This window comes from Microtus pennsylvanicus, chromosome 15, assembly GCF_037038515.1.
Source record: "Microtus pennsylvanicus isolate mMicPen1 chromosome 15, mMicPen1.hap1, whole genome shotgun sequence".
NCBI lineage: Eukaryota > Metazoa > Chordata > Mammalia > Rodentia > Cricetidae > Microtus > Microtus pennsylvanicus.
In genome coordinates this window covers 37,351,461-37,374,806 of record NC_134593.1, presented here as the reverse complement: position 1 = coordinate 37,374,806, position 23,346 = coordinate 37,351,461, and the positions used below count along the sequence as shown (strand labels likewise).

Below are 23,346 nucleotides of genomic sequence, written 5' to 3'. Positions count from 1 at the left end.
CGTGACAGAAAGCGAGTCGTGTGTATTGCTAGCCTGTCCTTCTAGAGTGACCAGCACAATCTCTCCCGTTCTTTTGTGCTAGGCAGCTAGGAAGGTGGGAAGAATTCAGTTCAAATCTAGTACATGGCCTCAAGTGACTTGTAAAGCCTTTGAGCCTATGGTCATGCAAGGAAAACAGAGATTGCTACTGTTTGAGTGATGCCAGCATATTATACAATCGGTGTATATTCCTGGCCTGTTATAATCACCCAATAAATAACTACTCCTAGTATGTGGACATATAGAATTCTAAACATCAACACTAGAAGCTATGTCCCAGGCCATTAATTGTGCCTCTTAAGATGCCAATCAATCGATTTCATTTCTAGTATACAGTCAGATCTTAATGGCATGTTTCAGGCCAGCATCCCATCTGCATCCTACCTCATGTCTTCTCTTGCCTTTTCCACAGTTTAAAGAATATGAGGGAATATGTATTGGTAGTCAGAGAGCACCGAAATCCATGTGTTTTTATTATGGAATTAGGCATTAGAGTTTATGTTATATAATTAAAAAAATAACTTCAGTTGTAGATGGAAATCAAATCCACATGAAAAGTGGCATTGTCGTGAAGCCATGATTCCTTAATCAAGAAATGGGTGAATTTGGTTTTGTTCTACTGAATATCAAACTGAAGGTCCCATGAATGCTAAGCACACCAGATCACTGAGCTACACCCCTACCTCCAAGAAGGCTTTGTAAGGAGGGAGTCAAGCTGGCTTTGTCTTAAGAAAAGCCATGGACACTCATGAATTATGGAAGTAGGATTTGCACGCTCTTGTCAGTCAATACCTCCTTCCCATTACAGTCAGTGCTCAAAAGCCTTAATTCGTGAGCTGCTGTGGACATTTAGTTGCCAGGACAAGGAAAATGACATTTATTTGTGTAATATGAGTTTGATGTCAGGGAAGGAAGCAGGAGGGCAGCCACTCGGTCTGGTGGCTGTTTGAGTGCAGGGCCAAGGGTTGCTTAGGATATTAGTGTGCGTAAGTGGACTGAGACATTCAAGTCCCTCTCTCTATGTGTTAAAGAGTCTAGGTTCGGTTTGTTCAGTGCTTGTTCAGTTTGCTTTCTTTTGATGTGATAAACACATGGCCATGAGGAGGAAAGGGATGATTTGGTTACACTTCCGGGTTATAGTTGATCACTGAGGGAAGTCATGTCAGGAACACAAGCAGGAGTAGAGGGCAGAACTGTAGAACACTGCTGCCTTCTGGCTCTCTCCGTGGCTCATGTTCAGCAGCCTTTCTGATACAGCCTAGGCCTGCTTGCCTAGTGATGCTACCAGCCCACAATAGGCTGGCCCCTCCTACCTTGAGAAAATGCCCCCCACACCAGCTCACAGGCCAGTCTGATGGAGGGACTTCTTTACTTGAGGGTCCGCCTCTCTTGCCAAGTGTATCAAGTTAATATCCATGATTGGCCATAGCAGTCCTTTAAAAATGATAAATTTCAAACATAGGCAAACATTTAGGATGATTCTGTCCTGGCTGCCACTTCCCCTCCCGCCCCTCCCCCCTTGTTACCTATTTTATTTCATTGCTCCATCCATTCTCTTGTTTTATCTGAAGTGTAAAGGCGAATCTCACTTTATTACACTTAAATTGACACCCCTTAGTTACAGCAGTGACGCTTTCACCCCAAACATTGTTCAGGCAGTACACTCTTCACCCCACACTCTCCAGTAGACATCCGTAAATCTGTGCGGGGTGCGGGGGTGTGGGGGTGTGGGGTGGAGGCTGACCTGGAATACAGCTGTGCAGTTCACCATCAGATGATGCAGTCATGCTAAACCAAGAGCTTTATTTTCCTTGCTATAACAGTACTGTTGCTATTAATTTAATATTATTATTATTTTTCTTTTTTCAAGACTGGGGTTTTCTGTGTGTTGTAACATGATTAATAAAAACCCAGAAACAGATATTGGAGTTCAACCTGAAGATCAGAAAAGCAAAGTAGCCAGTCCACTAGAGAGCTCTTACCTCTATGAAATCCTCAGGTTAAAAGAGTATAAGTGCCTGTCTCATCCCAGTTTATATTCCTCTCTAGTGCTGGAATTAAAAGTGTGCATCACCACCATCGGATCTGTTTCTGCATAGATCTTGTGTAGTCCAGAGGAGCCTTGAACTCACAGAGATCCATCTGTCTCTGTCTCCCAAATCCTGGGATTAAAGTTGTGTGATACCACTGCCTGGCTTCTAGTGACCTAGTTTTACTTTCTGATCATCTGGAAGCTTTATTTATAAAACATAAATAAAATACCACTATATTTCCCCTTTTTGTCTAAAATAATAAAGGCTATAACTAATATAAGAAAAACTATAAATAATAAGTATAATAACTATATCATTATATACAGGCAATATCAGCAATGTCTAGTCCATTTGCATTTGACAAGTTCATAGGAAATACTCCATATCTATCCTATCTTGGTGAGTCCAAAGTCTTGTACCTAGTTTACTTTCTATCATAACTTGCATTACCACCCAAAACTACCTTTTGATATCTCTCATCTTTATATACTTTACGTATATACTTATATTTCTTTAGTGAATTTCTTTTTTGAATCTTGTAAACAATGAAAACTATAACTATCTAGTCTTCAACTACTTCAGAGTTTAATAATACTGAGTAAGCAGGAAGTGTGGGGAAGCAGCTTCCAAAGAATGTGAGAAATGACAGAAACAGCTGGCTGCCTGGTCAGTCACCCAAAGTTTCTCTGCGGTGTTGGGGCAATCATTTTCGGCCTACAGGCCTAGAATACCTGACAGATTTTTCTATGAAGGAGGGTTTTTGAAGGACTATTCCGCCTTGTCTGGGCAAGGTTTGGAAGTCACTTTTTTGTGTGCCCTGATTGTCCCATTAGGACAGCATACTGTCAGCAATTGAGGCAAGGGCACGTTCTTGCCCATTGACTTAATTTTGACACAAAGAAAGAAAACTCCATGTGGAGTTTCTTCGATGCCTATCATCGTCTCTGGAGTAGATTGGTACTGCCAGGAGCAGACATGTCTCATTGTCATGAAGAAAGAAAAAAGAACCTATATTATTTTTTTTATTTTTTTTACTTTTCTTTTTTTTAATTTATTTATTTATTAAAGATTTCTGTCTCTTCCCCGCCACCGCCTCCCGTTTCCCTCCCCCTCCCCCAATTAAGTCTCCCCCCAGCCCGAAAAGCAATCAGGGTTCCCTGTCCTGTGGGAAGTCCAAGGAACCCCCACCTCCATCCAGGTCTAGTAAGTTGAGCATCCAAACTGCCTAGGCTCCCACAAAGCCAGTGCTTGCAGTAGGATCAGAAACCCATCGCCATTGTTCTTGAGTTCTCAGTAGTCCTCATTGTCCGCTATGTTCAGAGAGTCCGGTTTTATCCCAGGCTTTTCCAGACCCAGGCCAACTGGCCTTGGTGAGTTCCCAATAGAACATCCCCATTGTCTCAGTGTGTGGGTGCACCCCTCTTGGTCCTGAGTTCCATGCTCGTGCTCTCTCTCCTTCTGCTCCTGATTTGGACCTTGAGATTTCAGTCCTGTGCTCCAATTTGGGTCTCTGTCTCCTTTCATCGCTTGCTGAAGGTTAATATTCAGGAGGATGCCTATATGTTTTTCTTTAGAGAAGCTAAATAAGGAGAACCCAAAGAACCTATATTATTAAAACACATTAAATGACATATTCTGTAGATCTCTGAAGTGTTTGAAGATGATATATTTAAAAATATATCTGTTTGACCTTGAAAACATTTCTAATATGACTACAAGTTCGATTGTATTACCTGACCGATTACTAACCTGCAATTTCCTTGTTATCCTAAACAGTTGGTAATAATAACTTTCAAGGACTAGAAATTTGTATTACATTGTTAAATGAGCTTTATGGGTAGGTATAATGCCTTGAGCAAGATTAGAAATGTATGTACAGTTCGTTTTAACAAAATTAATCTCAAATTTGTATCAATATACAAAATTTGTATACAATATATAAAAGTCCAACCCAATGTAAAACATTTAAAACTAGTAGTTGGTTTTGCTTCAAGGTAGGTTCACTAATTACCTTTTTATCTTATCAGTGTGCAGTCCTGGCTGTCCTGGAACTCTGTAGACCAGGCTCACAGAGATCCGCCTGCCTCTGCCCCCTGAGTGCTGGGATTAAAGGCGTGCTCCACTACCACTTGGCCTATTATGTTTTTTAGGTTTACATAAGAAATAACAAATTATGGACAGACAATTTAGTGTTTTTTTCTTTTCCTTTCCTTTCCTTTCCTTTCCTTTCCTTTCCTTTTCTCTCTCTCTCTCTCTCTCTCTCTCTCTCTCTCTCTCTCTCTCTCTCTCTCTCTCTCTCTCTTTTTGCAGTATGTTGTTCAGAATTAACTCATATTTAATTTGTGAGCTAGTGGAGGGATCAATGTCTTTCTGCCAAGAACAGGAGACAGGTATTCCTACAGAGTAGAAGAGACGCACACTCTTGGCAAGGGTGGCCGCTTTCATTGGACTTCTTAGATGAATTGTGTTCTGTTTTTTTTTTTTAAAGTTTTGATCAGGGATGACTCTTCAGTGCTGATTCCTGTCTTCATTGATACGGCTGTAGAATTCTCCCTCATGGTGTCATTTATATATTGGCAATTGCTTGATTTCTAGTTGAAACAAATCTTACATCCAGAAGGTACACAGCTTCTCCATGCCAGACTGGCAGGCAGGGCACAGACTTCCTTGTGTTTGTAACAAGCCCACCCTTTATTCTGAGTGCCTCTGGGAGCTGTTTGACTTTGGAGAATACAAATCTCATGACAGGACCCCCCTTACTTGCATAGCATCTGTAATTATTTGTTTATTTATTTGTTATTCAAAGTGTGAATCAGTTAAAACAGAAGTGCAGATTGCCTGTAAAAGTGCTCTGATTGTAAACAGAGGATTGTGTGTGTGCTTGGTGTACAAACATGAGTGGTCTGTGACATCCTGACATCCACAGGGAATGAGCTGGAGTCCTGTTTACATAGTGTGCTGCCTATATAGTAAAACTTCTTAGTGAATTTCATCTGTAGATCAGTAATGATGTGTGTGTGTGTGTGTGTGTGTGTGTGTGCATGTGTGTGTGCGCGCATGCGTGCACACATATCAGCCTTAATTTTATCAATGATCTATAATGTCTTTATAAATTATTCTACTTCATCTAGGATATGGTGAAATTTGTGTTCTAGGACTTCATGGTACTTTTTCTCCTTGATCACTCACTGCTGATTCTGTAATGTTCATGCAGATAAAATGAATGCGTTTAAATCCCACCAATTTGATAAATGTAACTTCTTTTTAAAAAAGTTTTTTTTAAAATGTTTATCAGTGTGTATGTGCACTAAATGCGCACAGTACTCAGAGAGGCCTGAAGAGGGGCTGCTGGATCCTCTGGAGTTGGAGTAACCCAGGTCCCATGGAAGAGTAGCAAGTGCTTCTAGTCACTGAGTAGTGTCTCCAGCACCATAAGGCCTATTCTTATCCTGAAATTATGTTCACTTAAATTTTACCGTCAGTTGAAATTCTCAGGGCGCTTCTCCTTGGTCAGAGCGCCCTGAATGAACTCCCTGTGGATTATGTCACACTTCAGTGCCATTATATGTGGTACACTAATGCATTGCACTGCCAGTGTTATAATGTCATTTCTTCCATTGCAGGGTAAGCAACCTTGCAAGAAAATATGTTAAACCTCGCTTATCTATTAAGACTTCAGAAAAAATTATGTAACTCATTGTCATCTTAGAAAGCAGATGGGATTTGAGCAGTGAGAAAGTCAATTGGGAGAAATACTGACCCCTCTCCCCCTCAACTAGACCACTTGGGAAGCTGAATGTAAAACTCAAATCCACACCTCCAAAGGGACCAGTATCAACCGAAGTCCATGAATTGTCCAGATAGGACCACAGCTGTATGTATTTCTGCCCATCAAATTCTGGTGGATTTCAGTGTGTTTTTAACAACACAGTAATACAAAGTTTATACAGAATAGCCAAATGAATCACTGGAGGCCACGATCTTGTGATATATTATATTACCTGAGGTGATGTTCATGGAAGGCTGTTTTAGACTGATCACCCCAGAAGGAGCAAGGGGAGTACTGAGGTTTGGCATCAGAAGGGTGCCAAAAGAGAGGCAGGAAAACACAAAGGCTAAGCGTACTGTTCGACACCATGGAGACCAGGCACTGCCTTTACTGACGGGAACGTTAGACACGTAAATTACCTTTCATGGTTGATAACCAGCATGAGTGACATAGAAAATTGCCCTCGTCTCCTCTCAGAGCTTTCGGCGTGGCTTCCGAGTGTCGTCTTGGGGCTGGGCTGGGTGCGTTTCCATGAAGGTGCACACCTGTGCCGTTGCACATCTGCGTTTCTGGATAGTGGAGGTCCCCAGTGTACTCTGAAAAATGGGGGCATCTCTGCTCCTAAAGCAGTCCCTTAAATTGTGTGACCACATTGCACATTGGCACATTTGAGTTGTCAAAGTGAATTATTTCACTCCATAAAAAAAACGAATGAGAAGAAAAAGCCACATACATAATTGAAGCGTTGGATCTAGAGTTCATAGGGAAAGGCTGGAAGAAGGATGCTAAGACTGAGCGGTTGACAGTCCACAGGGATGGCAAAGCTAGTGTTAAAAAGGTGCGTGGTTGAGATGAAGAATGTGGGCAGAGTCACATTCTAACACACAGAGACACTAACAGTAGTATAGCCCTGTTACAGTTGCTGCTACCCTGCGGTCCAGGAGCCGTGTCTCACTCTGTGCCAACTTTCATTGCAGCGAGGTGGCTCTGGATTAAAACACAGCTTATCCAAAGCAGAGTGGATACAGCCATTTAGAACGTTAGGTCAGAAATAAGGATCTCCTAACAGAAGGGTTGTTGGGCTTGGAAAATGACCAGAGAATGTCAGAGAATTTCCTTGATGGCAGAGGCAGACATCTGAGTTAAAGCAAGGAGCTCTCCGTCTTCTATAGCTTCAGTATGATGCATAGTAACGGTGGCATGCTAAAATTCTCTCTGCTGGACATGGGCTCTGACCTCTTCATTTGTGCAGGCTTTTTTCATTCACTGCTGTTGCTTTAGGTAAGATTGGGTGTAGAGCAATAAGAGAATCTCCCCACCTCACCTTTAATTCATTGGTAATTTTCTTTGTCCAAGGAGGCTGTCACTATGGTCAGATGGTGTTAGTTTACCAGGCATGGGATTTTATTGGTGGAAACCTCTGTTTTTGAGTAACGCTCTCTTGACTTTGATCTTGGGCCACAAATGTCTGTCAATGACAGTGCAGGTGCAGTCTCAGTCAGTGTTCAGAGACCGTCTTTAGCCAAGCCTAACCTGGACTGGTCATCAATGGACCCCTGACCACCACTGAGCTACTCCTCTGTCCCTAGTTAGCTGTGGAAACACAGAGGCTCAGAAGCATGGTCTCAGCCCCTAAGACAAAAGAGAATGCTGGTGGGGTTTAGGCTAGGTTGCCCTGACTCCAGACAGTTTCTCTAATTCACTTCTATTTAGGAACGTCTTTCTTTTTTGTATAGAAGGAAAATTACCTGTAGACATTGGTTCTCAAACTTGGTCCACTTTAGAGTCACCTGGAAGGGTTTTTCATTCGTTTGTTCATTTTCTTTTCCCTCCCTCCCTCCCTCCCTCCCTCCCTCCCTCCCTCCCTCCCTCCCTCCCTCCCTTCCTTCCTTCCTTCTTTCCTTGCTTCCTTCCTTCCTTCTTTCCTTCCTTCCTTCCTTCCTTCCTTCTTTTCGGATTGGTGCTTATACCTTTGTTGAATGAGAGAATAGTAGCTGTAGCATGAATTTTAATTGGTATTAATAATAAAACCCCTGAGTCAGATATTAGGGGGTAAAAACGGAAAGATCAGAAAAGCAGAGCAGCCAGCCACTAGTTCTCACTCTACAAAATCCTCAGACTGAATGGGGTATCCCATCTCTACAAATCCTCAGACTGGATCCTAAGCTCCTGTTTCCTCTGCCTTATATTCCTCTCTCTGTCCAGCCGTATCATTTCCCATCTCCACCTCTCTAGTGCTGGGGTAAAGGTGTGTGCCACCACTGCCTGGTCTCTGTGGCTAACTAGTGTGGCTAGCTCTGTACTCTGATTTTCAGGCAAGCTTTATTTGTTAGATCACAAACAAAATATCGCCACAAGTAGCTTATGTATTGGGATTTGAAAACAAACAAACCAGGTGATTCTGAGATAGATAACAGCTAGGTAGTTTACTACTTAGGGATACTACATAGGCCCACCATATATTTTAATATTCTTTTTAAAACATATAATAATTTTGTTTTTTAAAAATTTCATAGTTTATTTTGATCAAATTAATGCCTCACCTTTCTCCCCAATTCCTTCCCGATATGCCTCCCACCTCTCCACACCCACCATCCATCTTCCTCTTCCTCCTCCTCCTCCCACTGAGTCCAGTTTGTGATGTTCATTTACTCACTGCAATGTGGTTGACCTATCAGAAACTGACTCTCCCTGCCCCAGAAGTTCCTTAGTTAGGCGTGGGAATTCACAAGCCCTCTTAGCCCCTTGCTATACTGTTCACTGCCTTGATCTTACGCAGGGAACCACAGCCGCTGTGTGTGCACAGGGGCCTAGTTATGACGGATCTGAAGGACTGCTTTGCCCCAGTCTCTCCAACCACTGGCTTTTACTGACTTTCTGTCCCCTCTTCCTCCATTTTCCCTGAGCCTTGTGTGTAGGGGTCTCTGTGGGGTGTAATGGGCAGTGGGCGTGATCGAGATAACTCCGTCGCTGGGCATCCCACAGACGCTTATTCTTTGATCTGTGTGGGTTTCTGCATTCACCACTGTCCATTGCTAAGAGGAAACTTTGGGGATGAGGTCTGAGGTCTGCACTAATGTATGGTTTTATAGACGTGCCTTTGGAGGACAGGCTGACATTGTGTCCACTTAGCAGAATAACTGTAGTAGGTTTGCCCGGGGCCTCTGACTCTCCAGCCATGGATTCTTGGCCAGGAATACAGTCCCAGCAGGCATCTCCTCCTGCGGAGTGAGCTTCAAGTCCAGTCATAAGACAGTTGGTTACCTCTGTCACATCTGTGCTGCCTGTGGATACATCTTACCACACCAGTCATGAGTTTAGTTCACAGCCGGGTAAACCTCCTGCGCCCACTCCCATCCCAGGTACTTTCTTCCCAGCCCTGTGAAAACGAGCCAGCAGGGAGGATGACTTCTGATCAGAACCAACACGATTTCTCAATGCCGTGAGACAAAAGTGTATAGTGTGTCTTCAGTAATAGGGTCTTAACATGGAGTTCTGATGGGCAACCAAGAACAATCATAGTAACCCCTGGTGTGTGTGTGTGTGTGTGTGTGTGTGTGTGTGTGTGTGTCTGTCTGTCTGTCTGGGTGGGGGTGGGGGTGGTCTTTGGAATACTGTTGACCAGCACCTGGAGGGCAGGTATCCCCTTCTGACACCAGGCTTTATCCCTCACGGAGGATAACTCCAGTTAAACTGTCTAGGAAGCATGTAAAACAGTAAGTTTCCATATAGCTTTCCCGAACATCTTTAGTATTGGTTGTCCCTCATCCTGGCCCCCTCATCCTTCCCTTTCCTTACTGAAACCTTCCTGCACATTTTTATATTCTAAAACCCCATCTTTCTGTCTGAAAAAAAACCAACCCCCCCCCCAAAAGACAGTTATTACATACAGAAGCATGGCATATTTGCTTAAAAACTGCAGTTAAATGAACAAAAAGAATTAAATTGGTCTGTGATCTCTTAGTATTTGGCTGTGTATGTGGGTTTTGTTTTTGTGTTTTTGCTTGTGCGCATTAGCATATATACAGTTTAACTGCAGTGCCCAGTTCCATAGGATTTTACATTTACTGCTTTATCAGCTGAATTATTTCGGGGAGAGAGGTTGAAACAGGGTCTCACTGTGTAGCTGAGTCTGGCAGGGAACTTACTGTCTTGTCCAGGAAGGCCTCAAGCAGTTTTCTGTCTCAGCCACCCCTGTTTCTGGGATTACAAGAAAGAGACTCTCCTTAGCCAGCCAGACTGGGAGAGTCTTGAGTCTTAGAAGTGAGTGATAGTGTGGTTGGATTGATTGCTTTGCCAGTAATTCCCACCGTTAACCATTCTACTAATGGGGAGTTTTTCTACTTTCCTAGGTACTGTTTAGGAAACCAGTTTAGATGCCACTGCTGGGTACCATAGCATTTTTCCAGACGCGTGAATCGGTGGCTTCCTCTTCTCCTTTACAGACTCTTTTGACCAACCCTGCAGTGTTTCTCCGGCTTTGGATTTCTGTACAAACTTAGTAAATGACTGGTAAACACACATGTGTGCCCCAGAGAGTCAGGGGCTGCCATAGCTCCGGGGACACTAGTTCAGATGGGCATAAAAGCAGTGATGGTGTATACCGGAGTAACAGAAAGAGAGAGTTACAGATGGGGGTAGGGAGCACTTTAGGATGGGTCAGCTTCAGATCCTTGGAGGAAGGCATCACTGCTGCTAATTCCAGAAATTTCCTGGATTTTCCCTCAACAGATGTAGGAAGAAAGACTTCCCCCTCTCCCCACGCCTTATGTGAGAGGAGTTCTAGCTTCCCATTAGGCCAGTGCCGCCTATGGTCATAATAGAGTCTGAGTCAGATAAATTTGCAGCTAAGAAGCAAATAATTTTCTAAATTTGCCCTTCCTACATCTCCCTTATAAAATTTGGTGAGAATCAAGGCTGAGGTGACGTCGTTCAGCTGGAGGATAACCAGAACCCGAGTGTCAGCCCTGTGGCTGTGGGCGTCTTCCCACACAGGCAGTGGGAGGATCCAAGTGCATGGAAGCTGGCTGAGGGAAGAGGTCGGCCTGGAGGCTGCAGCTTTGCTTGCTGAGCCGAGCTTGACTTAGCCCAGACAGCCGGGCTCTTTGGCCCTAGAGCCACAAGGCTAGCTGTCTCTGCTCCATGTCCTTTATAAACTACGGATGGCCTTTTCGCTGACTTCTGAGAGTGTGGTTTCATAATTAGTAGATTCTTAATTGTGATTAGTCACAAGGCCTGCCCATCAAAATCACTCTACTGTCTTCTTGCCCTCGGAGAACTTAATTTTTGGTCTGAATTTTTGTGTATGATGATCTTTTGCTTACTCACTATTGCTCATCTTGAAGCAAGTCTCGATTCAAAAGTGGAAATCGCTCTTCATTAGCATGTATGCCCTTGACTGAGTTATGCAGTCTTTCTGGAATCACTTGGGATTGAAGCGTCTGTCTAGTTCCTAAATCTCTAAGAAAATTTAGAAGCCATCGCCTGCCTTGTGTTCCCTGGCCTTTTAAATTCATGATGGCTTTAAAAGCGTCTTTAGTTTTGGTTGTCAGTCACCATGCATTGCCTAGAATGTCACAGAGAACAAAATCAAAGAATGAAACGACACTTGAAAGGAGCCCTCATATTTACAGCCTATCGTAGAGCTAAAGTCAAGTAAATGGTAGAGGCAGTACTTACCCAGATAACATTAGTGAGCCAGCGAAACATGGAGGTTTCTGGACGCTGTACCAACCTCCAGAGCCAGGAGTATATTATGATTTAATGGTACCTCTCCGCCACATTTGATGAACTGCCCTAGAAAAACATTTTGAAGCAATAAAGTATCCATTTGGCTTCCAAGTAATGAGAGAGGCACTGCTCTTTGCATTAACTATTTATTCAGGAAGAGAAGTGACCAACTGCTAATAAGCTTTACCCCAGGAAGGTCGTTTCAAACAAGAAAATGCGCAAGTGAGGCTCTCTTCGATCTCATGTGCAATTAACAAAGACGCAGAGCAGAGCGGTTGGTGCCCCGGTGCCATGTGACGGCCGGCTGCTCTATTTAAGTGCGGCTGCCTGTCAGAAGTAGTAAAAGCTTCTGGGCTTCTGGAAGACTGTGCCCTCTAATAACAAGGGAGGCGGCAATGACTGGTGAGTGGCCCAGACGGGCTCCTTCCTCTGTGGCTTGCCCTGTAGGCTTACTTGCTTAGATCCGCGGTGTTAAGTACCCTACTTCCCTCTTTAAGGGATGGTCCCCTTTCTTTTTTCTTGTAGATGATTATTGTTTCATAATCACTTATGATATCTGCTGTATATATAATAAAATATTTATTTTATTAATTTTGATCAGGAGATTGGGCTTGGGTAACTTTTCTATTTGTTGTATAAATAAATCTCTAATATATTATTTGAAATTAATTTCTTGGGAGGTATGCAGTGTTACACTGTTGTACCACAAGTACATAAATGGTCCCTTCCTTGCAACGAGTGTTTAGGCTTCAGTGACTTCGAGGCAGCATCTACGGTATACTGTATTAGTAAGCAGAAGTCAGAGGTTTAACTTGGAAGCACCTTTGTTACTAAAACAGCTGTAATTTTCCATTCCACTTTCTTTAAGGTTCTTAATACAATTAATTGGCTTTTTTTTCAGTGTCATGGAAAAAAAAATAGTGCAAGCCACAATTATTTTCTTTCCTCCAAGATTTTTATGCTGTCTTCCACTTGGCTCTGACTGAAAACTAATACAGTAAATTTCTACACAGTGAGAGGGGAAAGCCTTCATACGAATCTTATTCACACGGGTAGTAGAAATATGTCAGTTAGGAATTTTAATACTGCGTTTTTAATTTAAAACTCTTTTCCGTATTGAAAGTTACGTGTCATTTCAAATTACTTCGAAGTGTGTGTAAAACAAGCTTTGAAGATGCATCCCATGTAGTAAGAATGTTTGTTTATGTGAGCGAGTGGTCTTTAGAAAGAGCTAAACAGCCTCATTAGTATCAACAGAGTCAGAGATGAGCCGAGAATCCCCAGTACCTTTCTTCCCTGGGACACCCTGTTTATCACACAGAACAGAGCTCCCCTCCTTCTTCATCAAGGAAACAAAGACCCAGAAGAGATGGAACTGCCTCGTAAGCGGCTGGGCTTTGTAAAACCCCTCTTGTTGGTTACCAGTAATCACTAGATCGAATTGTCCCTTTCAGATAATCACTCCATTCAGAAGGCTGATGCTATGTGCTGAGAACAGGAAGGAGATGGAAGACTGGATCAGCTCTCTGAAGTCAGTGCAGAGCCGAGAACCGTATGAGGTAAATACCGTCCACTTGTTTCCTGTCCTCAGAGCACAGGCTTACAGAAGAGCAGCCGCGGAGCCAGAGCTAATCTGTGCCAGAGCTAGCCCGTGCCAGAGCTAGCCCATGCCAGGGCTAGCCCTGCAGAGGGAAGCGTTGGCAGCTGTGTAAAGTGGATCTTGTTTTCACATCGAGTGCTTTGCTGATCAGAGTAATGGGCTGAAAGTTTGGTCTGCCCCATGGCACGAACATTGCAGATAGTCACAAGTGGCCAGCCATGGTCTCCTGTTTGGCAACTACTGTCCTAACTTTGCCTTTGCAGGTGGCCCAGTTTAATGTGGAACATTTCTCAGGGATGCATAACTGGTATGCCTGCTCCCATGCCCGGCCCACCTTCTGCAACGTGTGCAGGGAGAGCCTCTCCGGAGTGACCTCCCACGGCCTGTCCTGCGAAGGTACTGTAGCCGTCTGCTTTTGTGCTCCACCAACAAAACCCAAGTGCTGTAGACACCTTGCCCTGGGTACTACACCATCATGAAAGAAGCAGACAGACACCTGCAGCAAAACACCTTCCTTGGTGGGGGCAAGGCCTGGGAGATGTGTTTAAGTCAAGATTTAAGTTTTGTTTTAGTTCAGGGTTGGGCTCTACACACATAGGACTGATTTGGGGGAAATGCTGTTGCTAAACAGAAACCATTTGAAAGGAAGCATACATCAAAATTCAGTGGTCTCTTGAAGGAGCTTCTTACTGTCTAAAGATCCCTTGAGCTTGGTAGCAAGCATTCAAGTGTTCTTTGTTTTAATTGACTATGGAGACCAGTATATACTCTTTGGCAGAATTCCTAATGGTTATTGATATTGCATTATTTGAAATATTTTCCTTTACTTATGCTTCATTTAATTGGATACCCTATTGCTGTTTCCTTTTCTATCTTGCACAGCACTGGGAACTGAACCCAGAGCTTCGTGTACATTAGGCAAACACTGTGCATTATCTCATCCTCATGTCATCGTTCGGAACTTCTTTAATGTTTTCTAAAATTAAGACCCATGCTAATGTTTTCTCTCTTTCATGTTGAAGGAGGTCGCTAGTTCGTCCGGCCACCCAAAACCGAAATAGCCACACAGACACTGTATTAATTAAATCACTGCTTGGCCCATTAGCTCTAGTTTCTTATTGGCTAACTCTTACATATTAATTTAACCCATTTCTATTATACTGTGTATCGCCACGAGGCTGTGGCTTACTGGCTAAAGTTATAGTGTCTGTCTCTGGAGGGGTTACATGGCTTCTCTCTGACTCCGCCTCCTTTCTCCCAGCATTCAGTTTAGTTTTTCCCACCTAGCTAAGTTCTGCCTTGCCATAGGTTCAAAGCAGTTTCTTTATTAATCAGTGCTAATCACAGCACACAGAGGAAAATATCACATCACTTTCATTCCTTTTTTAATGCTATAATTTTAATTATAAGATGTGTGAGTTATTACTTAATTTAGGAACTGTGAGTACCAAAGGCAGATCTGTCAATGGCTACCAAGGGAAGGCTCATGCCTCTTCAGTGTGAAGAATAGAGAATGTTGGGTACTGTTTTTGAACCATGTATAGAATGGATACCAGTTGTTTCTGGAATGCAATCTTAAGTAATTTCGAGCATGTGTAATTAGGATTTAGGTTAAAGTAGTGATAGAATGTCACTCTTAATGGATTTCAAACGATAAGAACTGTTGGGATGGTGCTTGCTACTGCACCTTCTTCCTCTCCTGCCTGGTCAGACTGTGATTGGGTTTAAGACATGCAAACAGAAGTCAGACAGGCAGAGACACACTACAAAAAATTAATATACTACTTTTCATAATTTCCTAATTTAACTGAGGATGTTAAGTATAATCCCAGGGAGAAATTACCCTTCACAGTTATTTAAATAGTATCTGAAGAAAGCAAGTTTAAATGGCAATTTTAAGAAATCAATAATATCAAATATATAAATATGGATACTTGTCTTAACTACTGTTTAATATTTAGGAGGACCCAGCATGGTAAAGACTACATATTGGAATAAAAGTCATTGTTTGACTACAGTACATGTGGAGTTTTGTGGTTTGAGATAGTGAGTGATTACTGGCCAGGGCATGGGCTGTTTTCCAGCTCTCTCTGAAGAAATTCAGTTGCCACCTAACAACATAGGTGCAGAAGAATCACTTGCGTTTCTTGGTGACCATAGCAACAGCCTGGCTTGCCATTACTTGTTATGCAGGCTGTGAGTCTCAAGGCCTACTTTATTATAAAGTGTGTGTGTGGGTTTTTTTATTTTATTTTAAATGAACTGCTCCATTTTTAACGGCAAGATTTTGAAGTAAGGAATGTTTTAATTTTTACCGTCTTCTATGTCCATGCACGGGACTCATGATATTCCAGACCGGCCGTGCAGCATCTGCTGTCCACCTGCCTCTAGCTCCCGAGTTCTGGGACCAGAGGCGCACGCCGCAGGCCCAGCTCCAGTTTACTGCCCTGCCATCTTGGTGACTGATTCCCCAGCTGCCTGACTGCTTTCTTAATGTGCTTGAACTTTAAAAACCACTTCTGGATTATCTTTACCTTATGACAGTTTCAAACTGCTCGTATAAATAAACAACAACTCAAAGGTCAGAAATATATACACCTCCATGAATTTCCTCAAACACATCCAAACAGGGCAGTCTACACCTAGACTGGGAGGTGATGGTTTCCAAGTGCTTTGGTGACCGTGTTATTTTGAGTGTGTGTGTAGGTCTTTGTTTTTCTCTTCTGAAGAGCCAGGTCTCTATGTTTATTTAATTCCCCTCCTTAGCAACAATCTATTATACTACATTTTAACGGCTTCATAAATACAAAGACATCAAATTTTAAGATTTCAGTTACTGCTCCTGGAGCTTGAAACTCACTTCCCTCCTGCCTCCTTTTGCCCCACCCCCACCCCCTAAAAATTTCATCCTGTAACTTCCTTTCCTTGACAACCGCTGACGTTTTATGGTTTTTTTTTGTTGTTTGTTTGTTTGCTTTTTTTTTTTTAGTGTGTAAGTTCAAGGCTCACAAAAGATGTGCGGTGAGGGCCACTAATAACTGCAAATGGACTACGCTGGCCTCCATCGGGAAGGACATCATCGAGGATGAGGACGGTGTAAGCTGCTGGGACTCCCCGCCCCCGCCCCCGCCCCCTCATGCCCTGCTCTTGCGGACCACAATGACAGAGAGTTAAGTGGGAATGTAGACTCTTTGGGTTAGGTCGCGAGTGTCAGTTGATTATGAGTTTTCATTTTTGATTGATTGCTTTAGAGCATTCCCCAGTTCTCTGTAGGAGAATTTGTTCTGAGTAACACTGGGAGCTCTTCTCGCCTGGGCTGCCGTTAAAGACCTTTGTCTGACTCAACGGCCTTCAAGGCTTAGCTGAGATGTTCATTTGGCAGGTTCTGGGCTTCCTCTCAACAGTCCCCTCTTCTGAGCTGAACTCCATTGTATCTTTTCCGCGAACCCTATAGAGATCGCTGTCTCCTAGGCCTTGCTTGCCCTTCCCCTCAGCTAGATTCCTACTGCATCTCAAAGGGTGAGCCTTTGTCTTCCCTTTGTGTACCTTTAGGACTCAGGCTTGCTAGGATGTCCACAAGTGTGGGTCAGATGAGTGAGGGACTCTCAACACACGCAGGATCGAGTCCCATCTTCTACAGCGTGAGGATGGTGTCTCACTCTGACCACCCTTTCTTCCTGTCCGTAGGTCGCTATGCCTCACCAATGGCTTGAAGGCAACTTGCCTGTGAGTGCCAAGTGCGCAGTCTGTGACAAAACCTGCGGCAGCGTCCTCCGCCTGCAAGATTGGAAATGCCTTTGGTGTAAGACCATGGTAAGGGTGCAGCATTATTCTGTGCTTTTAAGTGAGCATCTCTCCCTAACTTGGTCTTCCATGTGGTCCAGAGGCAAAGCAAAGAATTCCTAGCAGAGCAGACCCTGGTTGTGCACACTCCCCTCTGTGACATAATGGTACCTGTTTATGTTTTTAAACTGTATTCCCTCTAATGTGAGTGTGTGTGTGTGTGTGTGTGTGTGTGTTTCTCATTTCTGCCCTGGTCTTTTTCAAATGGTCCATTTATAGTAGTTGCTTGTATTCAGATATTTCGTATGTCACAGGATCCCCTTCTCACAGCTTAGTGGTTTTCTGTTTTGATTTCATCACATTGTAATTTATTACTTTTAACTCCCTCCCCATGAACTACATGGTGCCTCCAGAAAGCCCTGCTCCAAGGTGCTACCAGGTTACCGCTGATATCCCCAATGGAATTTTGCTGCAGCCCCATGTCTGTCCTCTGACACGATACCAAACTCAGTAGGCTGTGCATTGGTGCGATTGGAATTATATGAATGTTATATAAATGAATATTTTTTAAAGTTTGCATGCGAACCAAAGGATTGATTCTCACCTTGTGTCTCGTTTCTGTCAGATGTTCTGATTGAATGAGAACTGTCAGTGTTGGGAAGCGGCCGTGCAGACGTGCTGGGGCAGGCGGCTGTGTGGACTCCTGCTTAGTGCTGGCCCTGCAGTCCTGCCACAGCGGTGACTGCCTTTTCCGGGGGTAGATTTGTTTGCTGGTATTTTGGGTCTTGCAGTCTTTTTAATGTTGGTGTTTTGAATTTGGAAGTTAACCCCCCTCACCCCCACACACACATTTAAAATGTGGAAAACCCAGTGCTTTTGTTAAATGTGAGGCAGATCAGCAGACAGGGCAGAGGGTGGGAGGCTGGTGACATGATTGTGTAGTTAATGGGACTGGCTCTCAAGCAGAGCAAATCCTACAGTGTTTTAGTCAGGTCTGATAGGGGACCTGTGCCTCCTTACAGCTTTTAAATCAAATGTGCGTCCCTCTGTCCTGGTGCTGTGGTATCATTCTGTCTTATAAACCGTACGCGTGTTGCTGTTTGTTTTACTTTGGTGTCTGTTAGGTTTCCGTTGCTGTGATAAAGACACCATGACCAAAATGCAGGTGAGGCAGAGAGGATTTATTTGGCTTAAGGTCCTATCTCAGTCCATCACTGATGGAAGCCAGGGGCAGGAACTTACGAAGGGAACCTGGAGGCGGAACTGAAGCAGATTCCACAGAGGAGGGCTGCTTCCTGGCTTGCTCCCCATGGCTTGCTCAGCCTGTTTTCTTCACAGCTCAGGACCACCAGGTGGGTCCTCCCACCTCAATCATCACTCACAAAGATGCCCCACAGGCTTGCCTATGGGCCAGTCTTACAAAGGTGGTTCCCTCTTTGAAGATGCCCCTAGCATGTGTCAGGATCACAAGCATATAGCATTATAGCATGTAGACCGTCACAGCTGTCTTTTCCACCTCAGTACACCCTGACCCCTAAAGCCCTCTCCTCGCCTTAGAGGACCATCACACACAAACAACATGTTTTAAATACGTTGTTTTCATTTTGTGTGTGTGAGTGTTTTGCCTGCGTGTACGTAATGTGCCCTGGGTGTGAGCCTGGTGTCCATGGAGGCCAAAAGATGGCTCCAGATCCCCTGAAAGTGGAGTTAAGGAAGGGTGTAAGCCACCTTGTCTGTGCTGCTGGAAACTGAGCAAGGAACAACTCGGCCGCTCTCCGTTTCTCCACTTCCGGGCACAAACAACATTTTAAATCATCCCTTCAGCTGCTGTTACCTTTGGTAGCTTACGACTCCTCTCGTTTCCTGCTCTCTCTACCGCCGTGTATCTTCTGCTGTTTCTCTCCTCTGGGGTTAGCTGTTCACTTCTAACTTTTGGAGAGAAGAGCGCATCATCTCTGTGAGATGAAATATTGGAGAGGCTTTGTGCTCGTTGCCTTCCTCTGCAGTGTACATGTGTTTACTTTCCTTTGCTCAGTAATTTCAGCAGTACCTCAGTCTGAGCTAATGAGACTGTACTTAAGAGGACATTCTGCACTTAAAAAGCCCTAAAGAATGGCATCGTTGCTACAGGGGGTGTGTGGCGGCATTCTGGAATGTCTTTCTTCCCCTTTTATTCCCTGGCAAACAACTCTCCTGCCCTGTCCTGTACTAGTTAGACGTACTAGCCTCTGTTACCATTCCCTTGTGACAGATCTTTTGGTCTCAATGTTTTTTTTGAGGTTTTCCTTCCTTCCCTTCCCTTCCCTTCCCTTCCCTTCCCTTCCCTTCCCTTCCCTTCCCTTCCCTTCCCTTCCCTTCCCTTCCCTTCCCTTCCCTTCCCTTCCCTTCCTTTTTCTCTTTATTCGTTTGCTCTTTTGAAGGGTCCACCACTCAGCTCCCAGATAAATACACGGAGACTCATTCTTCCTTATAAATGCCTGGCGTTATCTTGGCATATTTCTAACCAGCTTTTCTTAAATTATCCTGTTTATGTTTTGCCTCTGGGCTTTTACCTTTTTTGTTTCTCTATATCTTTTCTTTCCTTCTTACTCCTTGGTTTGCTGTATGGCTGTGTGACTGTCTCCTGAAGTCTTTCTCCATCTTCTCTTCCCAGAGTTCTCCTGTTTATCCTCTCTGCCTGCCAGCTCCTCCTATCCTTCCTCCTGGCTCACTATTGACCGTTTAATTCTCCATTAGACCATCAGGTGTTTGAGACAGGCAAAGTATCACAGCTTCACGGAGTTAAACAAATATAACATAAAAGAATGCAGCACATCTCTGCATGGTTAAACAAATACTCCACAGCATAAATCAGTGTAACACATCTTCAACTAATATCCCACAACTTCTCAACTTCCTACACTACCATTTATTGGTGTGCTTGCTATTTTGCCTTTAGATGGTGATACTGTACTGGAGGATACCCAGTGCTTCCTACCTACCGCCATCTAGTTGAAAAGGGCCAAAAAGGAAAAAAACAAAAACAATACCGAGAACCCCACAAAGTCTGAAGTCCTACCACCCTGGTGCTCCAACAAGGAATTTAAAGACTAGTGCCTGTGCCCTTCAGCCCTGCTCTTCTCAGGCAGCGCTGTGGCGGATTCTCCTACACTCTTCATTTTAAAACCCTCTGGCCAGGCGGTGGTGGTGCACACCTTTAATCCCAGCACTCTTTCTTCCTGTCCCCTGTATTCCCCCCCCCCATCTCTTCCTTCTTCCCTTCACCAGATATTCACTGAATACATATTACTTTTTGGACAGCCACAAGAGTAGACTCCTCAGACAGTCTCACGTGTACAGTGCTAACCCATCCCTCGGAAGGAGATGTGCCTATAGTGTGGCTTGCTAATCACTGAACCTTTTGTGACCGTATTGATCCTGACCGAGCAGGGCTGTGGATCTCGTTTATAACTTAACAGAAATGCATTGGTTTCTTGTTGTTTTTGATTCTTGAAGGTTTCTTTGTTGGTTGTTAGGTCCACACCGCCTGCAAAGATTTGTACCATCCCGTCTGTCCCCTCGGCCAGTGTAAAGTATCTGTCATCCCTCCGATTGCACTAAACAGCACAGATTCTGATGGTACGTAGCAGTGGTGTAAGTACGTGTATTTCTGGCACAATAGTGTTGGCTTCATTTCCTATGATAAATAAACTGCAATTTGCTATTCTGGTCAGTTTTTAGAAATACAGGAAGGTATATTTGATTGTTTAATTAATTTTTGTGATGCTGGGTATGAAACCCGGCTCTTGCAGAGCTAGGCATGTGTCCAGCCCCTCAGCTCCAGCCTCGGCCTAGACGCATATCTTGAAATGAACGTTGTAGGGCAGCCACTAACACATTAGCCAGATCACCATACATAAGACTTTTAGATTTTTGTCTTTGCATCCCAATGGATGAAGGAAGATTGTTTATTATTAGTACTAAAATATTAATCTGCGTGTGTTCTCTCATTATAATTGAAGCTGCCCGTTAGCATAGACTACTATTAACATTGGCTCTCCTGTAATCTCCTTGAAGGACTTTGTAGTCCTCTGAATGCGTTGCTTTGTCCAGAGTCTGACAAGGCTTAACTGTCTGTGCTGAGGAAACTTCCTAACATCACTAGTTCTGGACTAGAGTGTTCATTACTTTCTTTTCTGCAAGCCGCCTTACAAATGTCTTCAGCCTCTGCTTCATGCACAGACTTTGGATATGTTTGCGTGTATGGAGGTAAAGCTTAGAGGTTGGCCTCTTGAATCCTCCCACCCTGGATATATCTTCTGTTTACTATAAATTTGAAAGTATTTTCTCAGGCCTCTGCCAAGAACTGTTGAAATATTAGAAAATACCAAGCAGGAACATGGATTATTTGACAACAGTTAGGAACCCATAGCCTAGATTTGTTTTCTTACAAATAATTAGTAAGGTTGGTGGTCTATTTCAAATACTTTGTGATTGAGGTATTTATTGTCTTTGATGTGATTTTTTTTTCACTACAGAGCATATTCTAAAATGTGAGTTTTATATTGTTGGATGCAAATAGTAGCCTTAGCTCCCTTGGGGGATTAGATTATAATGATGTGCCGGCAGTCAGGAAGGTTCCTTATTTTTGCTCCTTTCTCTTCCTTTTTCTAAGTGTCTGTTAATAATTTAAGAGGGAAAGATGTACATCCTAATCATGTCCTGGGTTTGTTTTTCAGGTTTCTGTCGAGCAACCTTTTCGTTCTGTGTCAGCCCTCTCTTGGTGTTCGTCAACTCTAAGAGTGGAGATAACCAGGGAGTAAAGTTCCTTCGTCGCTTTAAACAGCTGCTCAACCCTGCTCAGGTGTTTGACTTAATGAACGGAGGGCCTCACTTAGGGTAATTCACTAATGATAAATCTTACTTGGGTAAAATATGGCCTGAGCACGAGCTGCGTCCGATCCTTCTCCGCATGAAAGTTTCTGTTTTCGAACCGGGCGGTGGTGGCACACACCTTTAATCCCAGCACTTGGGAGGCAGAGGCTGGCGGATCTCTGAGCTCGAGGCCAGCCTGGTCTGTAGAGAGAGTTTCAGGACAGCCACGGTTTCACGGAAAAACCCTGTCTCAAAACAAAACAAACAAATAAAAACCCCAGCAGATTACAGTTTTCACTGGCCATCTCTCTGTTACCCTCACTCATCTTCCTTGAGCTTTGTCAGGTTTTGTTTTCATGTTGTTCTTTTTGCCGGGTGCAGGTCATTGACCCTACAGATGGAGACATCCCAGGCAAGTCCTCGTCATTAAGTGACGTCTCTAGCTTAAAGTTTTAATATTTGTTTTTGTGGGGGTTTTTTGTTTGTTTTTCTTGTTTTTGAGACAGAACTATGAGGCCCTGGCTGACCTGGGGCCGTATGTAGACTAGACTGTCTCTCTCTCCTCAGCTCTGTGATTAAAGATGTGTTCCCTAAATCATATTTAATGCAATCGTTCTGATGTTACTAAAATTTCTTCTGTCTGTTTCCAAATTTGTTATCAAAACTTCAAAATTCTAAAATGTGTATAAAATATTGCAAGCGTGTATCTTGCATCAGACAAATACGTCCCTTTAGGGAAGATAAACTTGCGTAGATGTAAAAGTGGAAGCTGATATCAGAGAATCACCTTCGTGGAAACTAGTGTTGATTCATATCAGTACTCACTGTCAGTGACATAACCAAAGGGGGCTGTCTGGCACCGCAGGGGAGTACCTGAAGGGTCTCGGGCTGACATCAGATACGTGGTGAGGGACTTTAGTTGACTGTCCTTGGAGTTTTCTGTGGCGTTGTAGAAGTTAACGTCCCAAAACAAATACAAACTACCTGGCATTTTATTTGGAGGGAATATGCCTTGGGATACGTCACCCCTTTCTGCATGAATTTTTCTATGGAGGTGATACTGTGTCTTCTCATAAAGGGGTCTTTCACTCTCTAAACCTTTGAGCTTCTCTCCTTGTGAGACTGTTGCACGGGACCCGAGGTTCTCTCCTTGTGAGACTGTTGCACAGGGCCTGAGGTTCTCTCCTTGTGAGACTGTTGCACAGGGCCTGAGGTTCTGTCCTTGTGAGACTGTTGCACAGGGCCTGTGGTTCTCTCCTTGTGAGACTGTTGCACAGGGCCTGAGGTTCTGTCCTTGTGAGACTGTTGCACAGGACCCGAGGTTCTCTCCTTGTGAGACTGTTGCACAGGGCCTGAGGTTCTCTCCTTGTGAGACTGTTGCACAGGGCCTGAGGTTCTGTCCTTGTGAGACTGTTGCACAGGGCCTGTGGTTCTCTCTTTGTGAGACTGTTGCACAGGACCCAAGGTTCTCTCCTTGTGAGACTGTTGCACAGGACCCAAGGTTCTCTCCTTGTGAGACTGTTGCACAGGGCCTGAGG

At 43.8% G+C, this 23,346-nt stretch overlaps 1 protein-coding gene across 6 annotated transcripts in view; it reads left to right on the top strand.

Annotated features, from left to right (window-relative positions):
* Dgkh (diacylglycerol kinase eta) overlaps positions 1–23,346 on the top strand; it is a 161,074-nt gene that overhangs the window by 90,468 nt on the left and 47,260 nt on the right. For 5 of the 6 annotated variants that reach the window (XM_075950016.1, XM_075950017.1, XM_075950014.1 and 2 more), the window contains exons 5-10: positions 13,026–13,130; positions 13,435–13,567; positions 16,161–16,267; positions 16,859–16,984; positions 20,470–20,572; positions 21,673–21,832. In XM_075950016.1, the coding sequence (XP_075806131.1) occupies positions 13,026–13,130; positions 13,435–13,567; positions 16,161–16,267; positions 16,859–16,984; positions 20,470–20,572; positions 21,673–21,832 (734 nt within the window). Of the gene's footprint in view, positions 1–11,946; positions 11,974–13,025; positions 13,131–13,434; positions 13,568–16,160; positions 16,268–16,858; positions 16,985–20,469; positions 20,573–21,672; positions 21,833–23,346 lie in introns of those variants that run through there. The other variant, XM_075950019.1, reaches the window with a different exon arrangement.